The 15,297-nt window shown below is 37.7% G+C and overlaps 1 protein-coding gene across 3 annotated transcripts in view; it reads right to left on the bottom strand.

Moving 5' to 3' along the window:
- LOC126412042 (phospholipid-transporting ATPase ID) overlaps positions 1-15,297 on the bottom strand; it is a 583,312-nt gene that overhangs the window by 118,189 nt on the left and 449,826 nt on the right. For all 3 annotated transcript variants that reach the window (XM_050081421.1, XM_050081418.1, XM_050081419.1), the window contains exons 10-11: positions 14,419-14,581; positions 1,944-2,053 (exon numbers count right to left, since the gene is read on the bottom strand). In XM_050081421.1, coding sequence (XP_049937378.1) covers positions 1,944-2,053; positions 14,419-14,581 — 273 coding nt within the window. The remainder of the gene's footprint in view (positions 1-1,943; positions 2,054-14,418; positions 14,582-15,297) is intronic.

The raw sequence follows: 15,297 nt of genomic DNA, 5'->3' as shown, positions 1-15,297 counted from the left end.
TTGTGTTTGTCAACACTAGCCTTTCCCTTTTAAATTTAACCATCTCTCTTTTCTGTATGAAATAAAATCTAAAAGATCCACAAAGACATTCTGAACTCATAAGAAATGTGTGATTATTATACTATTCTACAGGACAGGTTTTCATCTTTATAAGAGGAAAGATAATAATCATAATTCTAATATTAACAACAACATTCTGTTTCCACTAACAATGAACTTCTATAAGTAACACAGGACATCAGCACTCAAATTCAAATTTTCAGCTTTTACTCCACTGTATTGTGTGCAGTGCTCACATTTATTCCAATCTCTTCAAGAAATCTTCAAAACTCATAACTGATCCAATTCCACAAAAAGAAAATAGCAACATTACAGCATCAACTAAACATAAAAAATTATATTATACATTACAGAATCATAGACAGCTAAAATGGAACTATATGAGGTATAGTTGGTGGAGCATACAAGAAATCAAAGAAGAATTTCAAGCCTCAAAAAGCTGATTTCCAAACAAACAATACTAAAACAACAAGATGTACATCAGAATTATCCAGCATCTTGTCAGCAATTCATTCTCACTCTTATTTCCAAATCTCCAGCATTACTTTATTGATACTTAAACTTAATCTTTCTTTGGCAAGACTTGTTCTCTCTCTCTCTCTCTCTCTCTCTCTCTCTCTCTCTCTCTCTCTCTCTCTCTCTTCCCCCCCCCCCCCCCCCCCCACACACACACACACACACACACACACACAGCTAAACGGGTTGAATCTAAACATATCATCCAAAACTCACGTGATGCAGTTCAAAACCAAACAGTCAAAATGTGAGCAGATTAAGATTGTAAACCAAGGTATAGAAGAAGTTGACTCAATCAAATTCTTAGGTTTAAATGTAGATATAAAAATCTGAGCTGGCAGGCACACATTGAATACCTGGCAAACAAACTGAGCAGCTTTGCATTTGCAATGCAAATATTATCAACTGCAACTGACATGGACACACGAAAAGTAGCATATACAAGCTACTTCAAATCCATTATCAAGTACGGTATTGTTTTTTGGGGTAACTCAACATACATAGTGTGGATACTAAAAAAAATTAAAAAAATAAATAAAAAAATTAAAAAAAAAATAAAAAAAATAAAAATGAAATATGGGCACTGCAAATCACAAAAAACCATTTCGGCCATTATTTAGGAAACTTAAAATATTAACTCTGCCATCCTTATACATATATGAGATTATTATATTTTTGTACACCAGACATGAATTATTTGAGGGAAACCATTTTGTCCATTCTCATGATACCAGAAACAAAGAAAATTTTATGCTCCCCATCCTCCACCTCAGACTGTACACCCAGGGACCTCAATACATGGGAATGAAAATTTGCAATAAATTAAAAGGGAACAAGCTGATGCAGATGAATTTAGGTTCACTTAAAAGAAAGCTATATGAGGTACTGACACTGAAGTGTTATTACTCAGGGATGAATTCATGCGGGACAAACTGGAAATTTGAGATGGGTACAATGTGTTACACGTTCCAAGAAATACCCTTATAGTGTTGTTATTTATTATAGTTCTATTATTTATTAATGTAAAAATCATTATAATTGTTTTATAAATTTTTGACACGTCTCCTGTATGCAAACCAAACGGATTGCAAATGTACGTCACGAGATGAATAAAACGCAATTCACAACACACACAACACGTCTGATTGGCATTATGTATTTACAAGTACCATTTTAGATCTTCTATATTTGTATTGATATTAATGCAAAGCTCATATTCGTAGTATTAAAATTTAGTAACATAACCAAGACTTTTTCAGTGTTTCGGAAAAAACAAAGTGACAGACTAATACTAATACATTTACTAAGGTTTGAACTCCACAGTTCCAAAAATACCTGACAAAAAAAATTAAAATGAATATATTTACCTCAATTGTAATGCTGTTTGGACTTCTCTCTCTGAAGACAAAACCAAAATTTCTAGCAGCAGATACGAGTGCTGCTTCATCTGGAGACTGGGCTTGGTACTCTAATCTCCCTGCAAATAAATAAGCAAACAACTTAATTCTAATTTTCTGTTGCCTATGTAGGACAGTGTCCACAGATCCCAACTTTTACTTGCCTTTGGCAACTGGTAAGATGTGTAGGCTGCAGTTCAGAATCACAGAAGATAGTAACATGGGTTAAAGGGCACACATTACAAATTAAAATCAACAAAATGTACACAAGGAAGGCGGTGGAGGAGAGGACAAAATAAACAAAGCAATTACTAGATTCCTAAGAAATTTTGCCCTTTTCTCTATGCCTCCATCATAGAGTCATAATTATTTGTTCCAAAGGAATAATTAACTTGTGGAAGCTATAAAATTAAAAAAGACAAAATTGCTTCACAATACTTACCTCCAGAACGTGAAATTTTAAGTACCATCAACAGACAGATGTAAAAATAGCTTAGCTTTGAGAACTCTCCTTTCCTTCCTCTGGGAGGAGACATTGGTATGATGGGATAAATTAGCAATAGGGGTCAAGTCACTCAGACAGCTGGATAAGATGAATTGACGTGTTGCGAGTACATGAGGAAACTAAGGTGATAGAAGGACATACAGAAAAGAAGATAGATAAACAGGAAAGAAATGAGAATCAAATTTATACTGCCAGTGAGAATTAGGAGGAAAGCAGAACAAGAAATGGAGAAAAATGAAACAGGAAGGTTAGGGTAGGGGAGAAGAGGGAGGGAGGAACGTAGAACCAATTCAAAAAGAGAGAAAACAACTGAGTTGATAAATGAATTAATTGGAGTGCATGTTAACAGAGTTTAAGTCCACAAGAGAGACAGGATGTGAGGATATGTTGGAGAAAAATGTGACATCTCTGAAGTTCAAAAACAGCTAGTACCAGATGAGAGGATCCAGAGTTCATGTTGGGCAGCAAGCACTCAGGTCCCTCGACTCACGCTATAGAGCATGCTCAGCAACTGAGTACTTAGCATTCCAAATATGGGCAGTAGTTTTATGCCCATTCAGTGACTCTCAAGTGAATACGAAAGGCAGAGAAACATCTGAAACTAAATATGTTGTTTACAAAGTAACATTCATTCACTGCATGGAATTTTACATAGGAATCATCAACATTAACTGGCTGAGTGCTTGAACAGATATAGAAGAACTGCCTACCTTCAGAACACTCAAGACTTAGTTCTGCTCATGTTGCACAACATGACTCGAGGGACATGGGTGCCTGTTACTTAATACAGACTATTTAAATCTTCCCACCCAATATTAGTTTCCCTGAACCCCAGTGATGGCAACTCATATGCCAACGTATCTTCACATCTCACCACTCCATTGATACGTACCTATCCTTTATTTATTTTCTCTATTATCTTGTAATTCTCTCTCTCTCTCTCTCTCTCTCTCTCTCTCTCTCTCTCTCTCTCTCTCTCTCTCTCTCTCTCTCCTACCATCTCTGGACTGAAACTGACTCAGAGCTTACCAAAGTACTATCTTTGATCTTCTTCCATCTCTGAAACCCCACACTTCATTTTTGTCTCCCTTCATATAGAGTGTAGACATGTCCCTCTCATCAACGGGTGCGAGTAAGCTGCTGCTCTTTTCTAATCTCTGCAAACCTAATCCTCTTTCCTCCCTGATGAAGGAACCAACATTTCTTAAAGGTAGGGCAGTTTTCCTGCTGTTACAGTTATGTTTATTCGAAAGACATTCTAAAAATTTTTAGAAGAACTAAACTTATACATTTTGAATATTTTTGAACACTATGATCCTATATTAAATCAACTATAGAACAAACAGCTGTACCCAATCACTTACTGAAATATTTACTTGTTTCTGTTACTAGTTTACTATTCTTCAACTTCACAGGAAGTATCCAGAATACTTACATTACAGTTATTAAAGCATTGTGACGGGCACTCGATATTGTTTCATAATGTTAAAAGATGTAACATATTTAATATAGTACTTTACATGGCTTTTTTTTTTTTTTTTGCATATCACGTTGAAAGCAGAATTTATGTACTTAAAAATAACTGATAACCTTCACATTAGTATGAGGAAAACAGATATTAAATTTCCACATGTCAGTCCTCAACGGCAAGATAGAGACAGAAGTTTAAGCTACTGCAGCATCCCCACAAATTTTATAATGATCGGCTAGTAATAGCTTTCTCCACAAGACCTGTAGCACAAAAATGCCACCATGCCCAAAGCTTTGTTTAAAAATACTGGTTCTTTAATGCTAATTATGAATTCAATTCTTTACCCTTCACAACTCTTCCCTCTTACAAAAACACTGCCTTAGTCTCTGTATTACTTCTACTTCCACGAGTATAGTGGACAATCGCTGAAATGACTCTTCTGCAAATCACTATATCTGAATTGTCAATGTCATGAGGTGTAACTCTCTGTGATACAGATATTCTGTGCAAAGAAAGTAAATTGGGTCGATGTTCAAACTTTGCATTATAATCGTTTCCCAACATTTTTGGTGCTGAAACCCAGGAGGCAGCACACAGGTGGGAACTTTCAGAATCACGAGGATGTCAATAACAAGTAAAGTGAGTGCACACTGATTCCAAACGACTACACAGTGACTCCACGGCGGGATATCTTTGCACGTAATGTGAAATGTGCACCTCCAGCTAAGTCAGTCACACATTGTGGTCTTCCGTTTACCTGTATTCACTACCAAAACATGCTACATTACTGCCTGCATGCTTGTAATTGAAGTAATAATTGAGTAGAATGTAGGAGGATAATTTGTTGTTACGAAACATAGTCGACCCCTAGTGAGAAGGTCAACACAGAATCTTGCAGAGTACTACCATACATCATGGCCACGAATACTGAAACAGTAGACTGTCTCTCCAAGCTAAAACTTAGATGAGGAATGCATTGTTCCAATGTTGCTCGCTTCAACAGACAAATTCATTTCATGACTTAAAGCATAGAAATGAGGTGGAAAATGTTTGTATCTTATATTTTTTTAAGGAGCATCAGTCAGAAATTTGATGATTTTTAATTTACTACTGCTTCAGATACTTCATAAACAGGTGCACCAACTGATATTAAAAGGGCTCCTGTTCACCAGTTAGTGTGTATTTTGTGAGATACTGAAAAACAGTTATTTTTATAGTGGCATCAATGAATGATTCCTGCCCTTTTAAAAAAGAAGAATCATGAGTTTTGACTCGCGCTCCCTTGGAAATGAAACTTTGGTGGCAGCACAAACTGATGCTGCAAATTTGCAATGCTTTCTAATCACACCACTAGATGGTGTCATTGGCAGTGTTGACAAACAATATGCTGCAACTGTGGGGATTTGATTGTTGTCCTTGTTTTCCATACCATTAAATGTGCATTGTATTATATGTTGCCTTTAGCATCTACCGATTATTTTACCATACAATGTGTGCTTCCAAAAGTGACAATAATATTGGAGAGTAAGGCTATAATTCGAAAAAAGTGAAAGAAAGTTAATCAACCAGAATGTAATAAAGCCAATAAAATAAAATCTGCAATGATGTGAGGTGAAACATATGTGAATCACAGAGGGGAAAGTATTCCAGCAAAAAAGCCTGGATTCACTTGCAAATAAGTAGCTACTTTTTTATTGTCTTAACAAATGAATAATATGAGGATTGCCCAGAAAGTAATGCATCACATTTCTTTCTTTAACAATTCTTTATTGAACATAATGAGAACTACACACACGAAAGAATGGTGATTTATCTACATGTGATCTCCATCCCATTCTATGGTCTTCCTCCAGCACAAAACAAGGGCATGTATGGTTTCTCGGTACCAATCCCTGTCCCGGTGGTGGAGCCAGGGCTTCACTACGTGAATTACTTCCTCATCGTCCTCAAAATGTCTTCCAATAATGGCATCCTTTAATGGCCCAAACAAGTGGAAGTCAGAAGGGGCTAGCTCAGGTGTGTCAGCCGTGGATGGTCTCCTCTACTGCTGCAAATCATGGAGCTCTGCCCAACTGCCTTCCAATGACCTCACCCTCTGTGCCCAGCAAATAACTGTACTTCTGTCAACAGCAGATGCTCCATAGACTTTGTAGAAGTGTTTGTGAATGTTCCCCACACTTTCTTTCTCTGCATTGAGAAATTCAATGACGGCACATTGCTTGTAATGTACATCACCTACAGATGCCATTTTGAAACTGTCCTGCAGCTACGCTATCAGTCAGAAGTGACAGAAACTTGGCGGGCTCACTCAGGACACTTCATATAATACATACGTTGCATTTTGCATTCATAGCATTGTTTTTGGCTGAGCAAAAAAATGTGGTGCGTTACTTTCTGGGCAACCCTCATATTATGCCACCTATATCCTAGCCATAACTTCTAACGTTTCTACAATCTTATTTTGTAACCGCATCACATGATACCAATATTGTTTGATGAATGTTTGCTCACTGAAAAGCACACTGTGTACAGAGAATGTGAATGATTTAATGTTTCTTTGTTATCGGCATGTGTCGTTTATTTTTGTGTGTACTATGTTTTTATTTAGATGACATGGATGTTCAATGTACAACAAATTTTTTAAGTTCCACTCTTCTGCACTGGGTCTGCTATTGTAAATTCAGACCATTTTTAACCAGTAGTGTTTAGTCCAACAAATCTCAGTAATATTGTGTTACAGGAGTATTCTACACAACAAAGCACTTCCAGATAATGAAAATCTGTTACATTGCTAGCAGAAAACCTGAAGACAAGAGAGGAAGGCATATTTCCCACAGCCTACTAACAGCGGTGGATGATTTGCTGCAAGATAATATATCACCCTTTCTGTGGAAAGAATCCCGTTATGTAGGTAGGTCAACAAGATACTGCTGAAGTGCCAACCTCAGCATCAAGTGATTTCCCTAAATCACTCCAGGCAAATGCCGGGATGGTTCCTCTGAAAGGGCACGGCCGACTTCCTTCCCAATCCTTCCCTAATCCGATGAGACCGATGACCACGCTGTCTGGTCTCCTTCCCCAAACCAACCAACCAACCAACCAATCAGCATCAAGGTGATATGGAAATTATTCCTTGAAAAACACCCTCGAGAAAATGTAAATTATAATTTTTACTGGACATCTTCCAGGGACAATTTTAATTATAAATTTGAGAGGCCAAAGATAGACTTGTTGCATATGTGAGAAGCTAAATGTAAGTCTCCGCGATTAAATGATACAGCAAGGGCAGAGCTGTGATTGAGCTGGTTCTTCATAAGCAGAGGAGCAGAAAATTTTACATTCCTATTCAACATGAGAAATCTGAAGCAGAGATATTAGAAGACAAAATTCTTTCTTTGTCTGACAATTTTGTGCAGAAAGTCTTCCTACCAAAACTTCTAGTGTAAGATGCATTTTACTTAAGGCAACTTACTGTTAATGTATTTTGCATACACAATGTAAAGACTGACAAAAGCACAATGTAAGTCTACCATGAAGGTAAAGGAAAGGAAAGTCCTAATGAAGTGTCCTCATAAGGTTACATAAGGGATATACCACAAGAATACATCGAACATCTCTGGGAGATTCAACAAAATTCAACAATACTTTCCAGTGAGGGAGCACAGTTTTCTGCCTGAGATAGAGGTTTTGGCATTATAAAAAAGAACCAAGGACAGACTGTTACTGTGCACAATGTACAGAGGTGGTTCTTACAAGTCTTATTAAAGAGACTGGTACTACTGAGATATTAGACTTAAAGTCATGGTGGTCACTGTGTAACAGAACGACCAGAATTTCTGAAGAAACTAAGAGTGGGAGACAAGGAAAGGTAACTTACCAGCACTTTTTCACATTTTAATTTTGATGGTACCAGATCAGGTTGTGTTAGAGCTTCTACAATGATCAAAGGACTTATTAGTCACACTTTTCTTCTGGAACTCCTTCATGGTCCACTGACTGCGCTAAATAAACTAGGTTACTCATCAGAAAAGGTTCAGAGTACGTTCAGTAAAATAAAAGACTTGGAAAAATTGCAATGTTATCTGCCTGAAGAACACAATTTTCTATGAAGAAATTCCGAAGCTGTATGTCACAAACAACAACCAAGACAAAGAGTAAATGGACTATGAAATATCAAATTTTGTTGTAGAATTGTGCATAACAATTATAAAATGTGGTACTGTAAATTTTATATTGTTTGGTTTAATGGTAACGATAACATGTATAAGTAGTATATAATTTCTGATTTTTTTTAAGGCATCAATTTCCAACTTTTAACAAAATTACTTTACTTTAATATTACACTAGCTATCCAATCTTTCATCAAACAATCACATTTGCATCATATTAAATAAAGGAATAATGAAATATGCCAATAAGTAGTTATTTTAGGATTTAAACAGATTTTTTTATTTCCCACAAATATGTGTTAGTTGATTCAAGCCTATTTACAAAACATATGATTTGTTTGTAGTCATCTGCAGGAGACTTAAGTTATTTGATGACCTTGGATTACATTATTCAAGACTTACTTGCAGGAGTAGAGTATGAAGGTGGTGCTTCAGCACTAGAGCGGTACACAAACTTGATGAAAAGAGCAATCCTAAAAGCAAAACACAATATTGAGGAAAGAATTTCTGACATCACGGCTGTCAGGATGACTTTGGGGTTTTCTATGTAGTCATGTAACAGAGTTCGATTACCACGGATTAAGCTAGGACCAGTCTCTAGTAACATTGAGCATTAGGCTCACTTCTGGGAACAATCTGAATCTTCCACTGACGTAGACCCAAACTTGTCAATTGTCAATATACACAAGTTTCTTAGAGCCTATCTTGAACAGGAATTCAAGAGTTTGGTAGAAGCAACTGCTGTCACTGCAGTTTCCTTCGAGTGATGGTGACAAAGGCCGAATTATTGAGACGCATTTTATCTGGAAGCCATTCTGCATCTATCATCTGATTCCCCAGAGCTTACAACTTAGCATTTATTGGATGTAAAACGCACATCCAGGCTGTACAGATGCTAGTGGAGAAAGTAGAACCTAATAGTAGAGTGTTAGTTCCTAAAATATTTTGTGCTTTCCCAGAGGACATAATTATGTCGGTGCTGGATAATCTATACCAAAAGAGTACTATTGTCAGAAGGAAACATTCTGAAACTAATGTAAGTCTTGTCAGAACATGTAGATGGGTGCTGACAACACAAAGTATTCAAGGGGAAGCTCTTACATTAACTAGCATTGTACCGCCTACAGTAGCCTTCAGTGTTTGCTCTAAGCCAGGACAAAAGTACATAAGTCAGTACAGAAGGCACTACTCTCCTGTGTGTCCTGTAAGCACCGTGCTCATTGGGCTCAAGATTGTGAGACAGTAAAGAATGTTCATGATCACCTCAAGATTTTGAGATCGAATAATAGATGGTTTCTTTGCCTTAACACTTTCAGCACTATGCCCATACATCATGCAGGCATTCACATTTCGGCCATGCAGATGTCGTCTGCATCTTGTATGGGTGCAGCCTTTCCATTCGCTGAAACTTGTTTTCCCCACATGCTACACGACTGCAAGCTATAGGATAGAAATAATAGATAGCCTGCTAGATCCAGCAGGAGTTGATCTACAAGTGTGCATTTACTGAGCATGTTGTAGGAATATCAGAAGACATTCGCGATCAGAACTGTCATCAGGAGCAGAAAGGGCCTACCAACAAGCTAGCTCTCTCTATTTTCAAAAAGAGGTATAACATGAACAATAAAGCTAAACATTACTATAATCTAACGTGAACAAGACTGGTGAAGACTGTGTTGGCCAGCTAACCGGCTACTACCCATTTGCAAGAAAAGCAATGAATTGGTGGAAAACACTTTTCTTTCACATTTCCCTAATGTCTACTGTGAATAGTTTTATTTTGCACAAGGATGTCACCAAGCAAAATATATCTTGTGGAATTTATAAAAAAAAATGTTAGCATGGACTAGGTAGCTGCAGCTGACAAAGGAAAGAAAGAAACTAACAAGTAGGTCAGGAAAGAAAGCAGACGGTGGTACGAAGACCACAGTGTTCAACTTCACATACCCACAAACACCCAACTATTAGGTTCTACATTCTCCCCTAGCATCTGTACAGCCTGGATATGCTTTTTGCATCCAATAAATGTTAAGTTGTAAGCTCTGGGGAATCGGATGATAGATGCAGGATGGCTTCCAGATAATCAAGATGTGCCTCAATAATTCGGCCTTTGTCACCATCACTCAAAGGAAGCTGCAGTTACAGCAGTTCCTTCTACCGTTTGAAGAAATAAATTATGTGTAAATTACATGTAATCATTTTTTTGTCATAAAATATGAAATACATATACCAGTGCTGATGTGAAGATATGCAAGCTTATTCCCTAATCGGTAACGTATGGGGTTTAAAATGACGCCCAATATGTGCCGCTAAGATGCTTCACTGTTGTGTAATTATTCTTTAAATTTATCGAAAATTGTCAGTTCACCTACACAACTGAAGACAAGGGATAAGAGTGTAGAATGTGTTAACCAAGACCATACAGCAAAAGACTGATGGAAGAAAGGAAAAGCATTTTGCCTCTTTTGCAAATAACTGTAATCGTAAGTCAGTTTGCACAAATTTGGAACATTCTACTGTATCAGTTCCTCTTGTTGAACACAGTTCCGTCAGCAATGCGAACAATGAGCATGTAAGACACACATCTTTAGACAGCCCACACATATGCAATAGAGCCCACTGGAGGAGTAAAAAGACTCTCACACTGCTTTCTATACCATGGCAGCAAGTCTAGTTTTATCAGAACATCACTGATCGATAAGTTAAAACTATAATTCACTGCACAACCCATCCACTGAAAATCAATTCATTTGAGTCTTCATTCACTACAACACACTCTCGACATCTGGTCTGACTGGCATTGAGAAGTGCATGGAGCCGTGCTGATTTAAGGTTACTGCATTTGAGAGTTTTCATTCCATTTTAAGACACCTGCAGGTACCTAAAGAATTCAAAATGAAACACATTACTAATCTGCAAATGGTTGACCTAGCAGAAGGATACAATGATCTTTCCATCGAGTTACTAATCAGAGCAGATCATTAGTGGAGAACTGTTAAGGACACAGCACCAATATATGTCTCTCAATCACTGGCCTTACTGCCTTTGAAATACGGATGGATTCTTGGTGCAAACTGCTTAAGAATTTCTGCAGACTGAAGTGTCATTAACCTCATCACCCTGCTGTGTAATCAAGCATCTGACAGTGCAGTCATGATTTTTGGGATTTATAGGCAGTAGGGATATGTGACGATCAAGATCTTGCAAAGAGTATAAAAGATTCAGAATGTTGAGGAATTTCACACTTCCTACTCTGTCAAGGATCAACAAAGAGTAGTTTATCTTCCACAAACATTGGGAGTCATTCTTCCAAATATTCTCAGTAATGGTGAATAATTTTCACTTATGTTGCAGAGACATCTGGATAAAAATGATGCCCTTCGTGTCATGTACGAGATTCAGGTGTCGAAACGACATCCAAAACGAACAAGTTGAACTAGCCCCACCCCAGAATTTGACCAACTCCTTTCATTTGCCTCATTGAATAGTAAGGAGGGAAAAACATGGAAGCACAAAACAGCGAATCGTATTCAACGCACCTTCACATGAAAAGGGCTCTCCTTCACTTAATGATGTATTAGAAAATAGACCTAACCTGCTTTTCGAAGTAAACGCAGTGCTCATTGCTCTTGCTCTATCAAATGTGACATTTTGCCACTGTCACAGATATTACCCGAGCATTTTTACAGTTAGTCCTCCACCCAGATGACAAAGAGCTGGCCATATTCTTCTGGTAAAGTGACAATAAACATGGCATACATGAAACATATGGCAACTGAAGGACAGCTATGTATTAATTTAAAAGACTTCCCTTTTGGCTGAAATGTAGTCTGTTCTTATGTTCAGTTGCTCTGAGAGACGGCAAATATGTATGCATCACAATTTCCTACCACAAGTTCCTTGTTAGACCACAATACTTGCATGCAAACATTTTCAGGAGGTGCTGCAGATGAAAATGGACTGATAACTCTTATTACAAACTGACCATACTCATGAATCAAATTAAACTGTGGGCAACAAACTCCCAGCAGTTATTTGCAATTTTAAATCTGAAGGACGACAGATCACAAAAACTTCATACGTGTTGGGAGTTTACTCGAACACAGCAGACAATAAGTTCTGTATGGGCCAACACCAAGTTATTGGCAAAATACCTCTGACTGTGGCCATCAAAATGAGCTTACTACAAGCAACCACTAGTTGCTATGACCCTCTGGGCTTAGTAACACTATAACCATAATATTAAAGATATCAACTCTTGCCTCAGCATCTTGCCGTTTGTTGGCATACTTGGATTTCAATGGCTTACTTCAATCTCAGAACTTCCAAAACTATCACATATTTACGTAAAAAGATGGGTATAAGATTCCAGGACCGCAGTCACTGATTCAGAGAGAGCATACAACGTAGTCTTGTATATTAGGACAACTGCTAGTAGTAAGTCCCCTGTTCAATTAAGGTGTAGTAAAAGTAGACAACACCCATAAAAAGGATTATGTTGCCACAACTGGAACTATACACAGTATTGATAGGAACATGACTTCTACATTACTACTGCAAGGCAATTCTTTGGATTGACTCCATGGTAACACACTTGCATGGATAAACGGTAATCCTAGAACATAGAAAACCTTTGCATGTAACAAGGTAATGAAAAGTCAAAAGTACACCTCGCCATTCCAGTGGTAGCATTGCCCAGGTAAAGATAATCCTGTGGATCATCTATCTAGTTGAATCACAACTCAGACTCCAGGTACAACAGACATATGGTGACACGGCCCACCATAGCTATTGCAAAGGTACTGTCTCTGTCCAAATGAGTATCTTGCACCAGCGAAAGATAATTCATTGAAGTCTCCCGTGTAAAATAGCACACAGTGTCACCAGTCAAGAAACAGAAGTTACACTGCCAGTCAACCAGATGACACTTTATTTTGCAGGACTGCTATACACCAAAGTAAGAAATACCAGTGCTAAAAGGTATGTTGCACTATTTACTTCCACTGTGATTGGAGCCATCCACTCAGAGGTAGTCCACAGTGTATCACAAAAATGTACTGGTCGACACTGCATTCCACGCACCATCTATGGCAACAATGCGCAAATATTCTATGTAGCCATGAAAGAAATATTGCATCTGTGGTCGACAATATCTGCTGATAAGACTCACAAACACTTCATTCAACAAGGCGTAACTTGTAAATTTATATCTCCGCATGTGGCTTGATGGGGAGGGTTCTGGGAAAGAATGGTCAACTCAAAGAAAAGGTATCTCAGGAGAGTATTCAGACACAACTATAAACCAAGAAGGGCTACATACTGTGCTTATAAATACTGAAGCTGCCCTGAACTCAAGACCCATTTTCAGTATTGAGGATGTAGTACTAACTCCAGCGCATTTGCTTGAGGGGGAGAGACTTATGTCACTGTCAACCAGATCTGAGCCACTGATGACAGCAGACTTGACAAGAGAATTCAAACTCCATCAGAAAACAGCAGAATATTTCTGGGAGTGCTGGGGTAAGGAGCACCTCAAGCTCTTGTGAAACATTCATTATGGTAAATGCCTGAATGGAGTAGCAGTGAGAATCCAAATTGGTGACGTTCTACTTCTACAAGTAAGAGTTGTTTCACAACATCTGTGGAAGAGGGCAAGAGTACAGGAACTGAAAGAAGGCAAAGACAGAATCCAGTGCACAACCGTCCTTGTGACTGCTGATGGGACGTACATCACTAGACCTGTTCAGTAGCTGGTGATACCTCTGGAGGTAGAACAGCATGGGGAGGATGTGGAGAACCGCAGAAACAACACACTCACAATGCATTCTATCTGCGAATTGTCGGTGACATGTTATGTAATCTCTTTGTGATACAGATGCTCTGTGCAAATAAAGTTAATTGTGTCTGACATTCAAACTTCACATTCTACTTGTTCCCCAATGTGTAATGGACAGTCTTCTCAACACAGTCAAAAATAAATGTTACTACTGGATCATGGAATATAAATATACAAATAAGGCCATCACTACTAGATGAAAAGCTAAAACACAATTAAATAAAATGATCAACTAATAATGCAATAAGACAATCCATAAGCACTTGAAAATGAGGAATAACTTCATAATAATGAGTGTCACATTTGCCTACATCAACCTACTCTTCAGGTAGCTCATTGATATTTACTGCATCAGTTTCTTTCTTGCTAAAATTTAGGTTTATAAAAGTATCTTAACTTAATACATTGCTTCACCTAAGATTTTGTATAAGGTTAACCATGTTGCTAAGTAAGAAATTACTCACCATTTCTTTCTTCGGGCATTACAGTGTGACAAAGAGCTAGCAAACGAAAAAAGTTGTGTGCATTCTGGTCCCCTTGTCTGACAGCATCCAAGAGGCTGCCATCATAAAACTTAAATTCTGGTTCATAGTCAGGATTTGCAGAAAAGTCCACTGTTGGTGTGCTCTGTATTATGAGTGGGAAGGAAAAGTATTAATTTCTACGGTGTGAAAGGCTTCTAAATAGAATGACAGGCAAAACACAAGTGGTCAATTAAACACATATCTCAAGATTTACTGCATATGAGAAAATTTAAGAATGAATTGTCTGAAGTATATACTACTTTTGTGAAGTTAGCATGTGATTACAAGAATACAAATGTAACATATATGCAAGCCTATTTCTAAGAGATGTCACACACTGGTGATGTGTAATTCTGGAAGTATAGTGGAAGGTCAAATGTGAGACATAAATTACATGCATTCCTGATGTTTTACAAAGAGCAATACATTACAAACTGCCTATTACTGTCAGTTTGCTGAAAGTAGTATGCAACACACAAAAAAGGTCAAGTGCTAAACTCAATAACATACAATTACAACTTTTCAGTGCATTTATTATGCCCTCTTATTTCACAATGAAATCAGTTTTTGCTGTCACTTGAGATATACCCTCAAACCAAACTGTATCTAAGAAGACAGAAGTGACAAACAATTACATAGCAACTAGCCAAAGAGTTATTTCTGAGCTCTTGAACATCTGATGAGCTTTTGCAGTTAAGTCTGGTGTGTGTGTGTGTGTGTGTGTGTGTGTGTGTGTGTGTGTGTGTGTGTGTGCGAGCGAGACATGTACAGCAGCTAAACTTCATACTACAAATGGAAAGGTCTGCAGTTCAATCTTAG

The sequence above is a fragment of the Schistocerca serialis genome, chromosome 7, assembly GCF_023864345.2.
Source record: "Schistocerca serialis cubense isolate TAMUIC-IGC-003099 chromosome 7, iqSchSeri2.2, whole genome shotgun sequence".
NCBI lineage: Eukaryota > Metazoa > Arthropoda > Insecta > Orthoptera > Acrididae > Schistocerca > Schistocerca serialis.
Note: the sequence above shows the minus strand (reverse complement) of the source record. Positions and strands in the feature narration are given on the sequence as shown.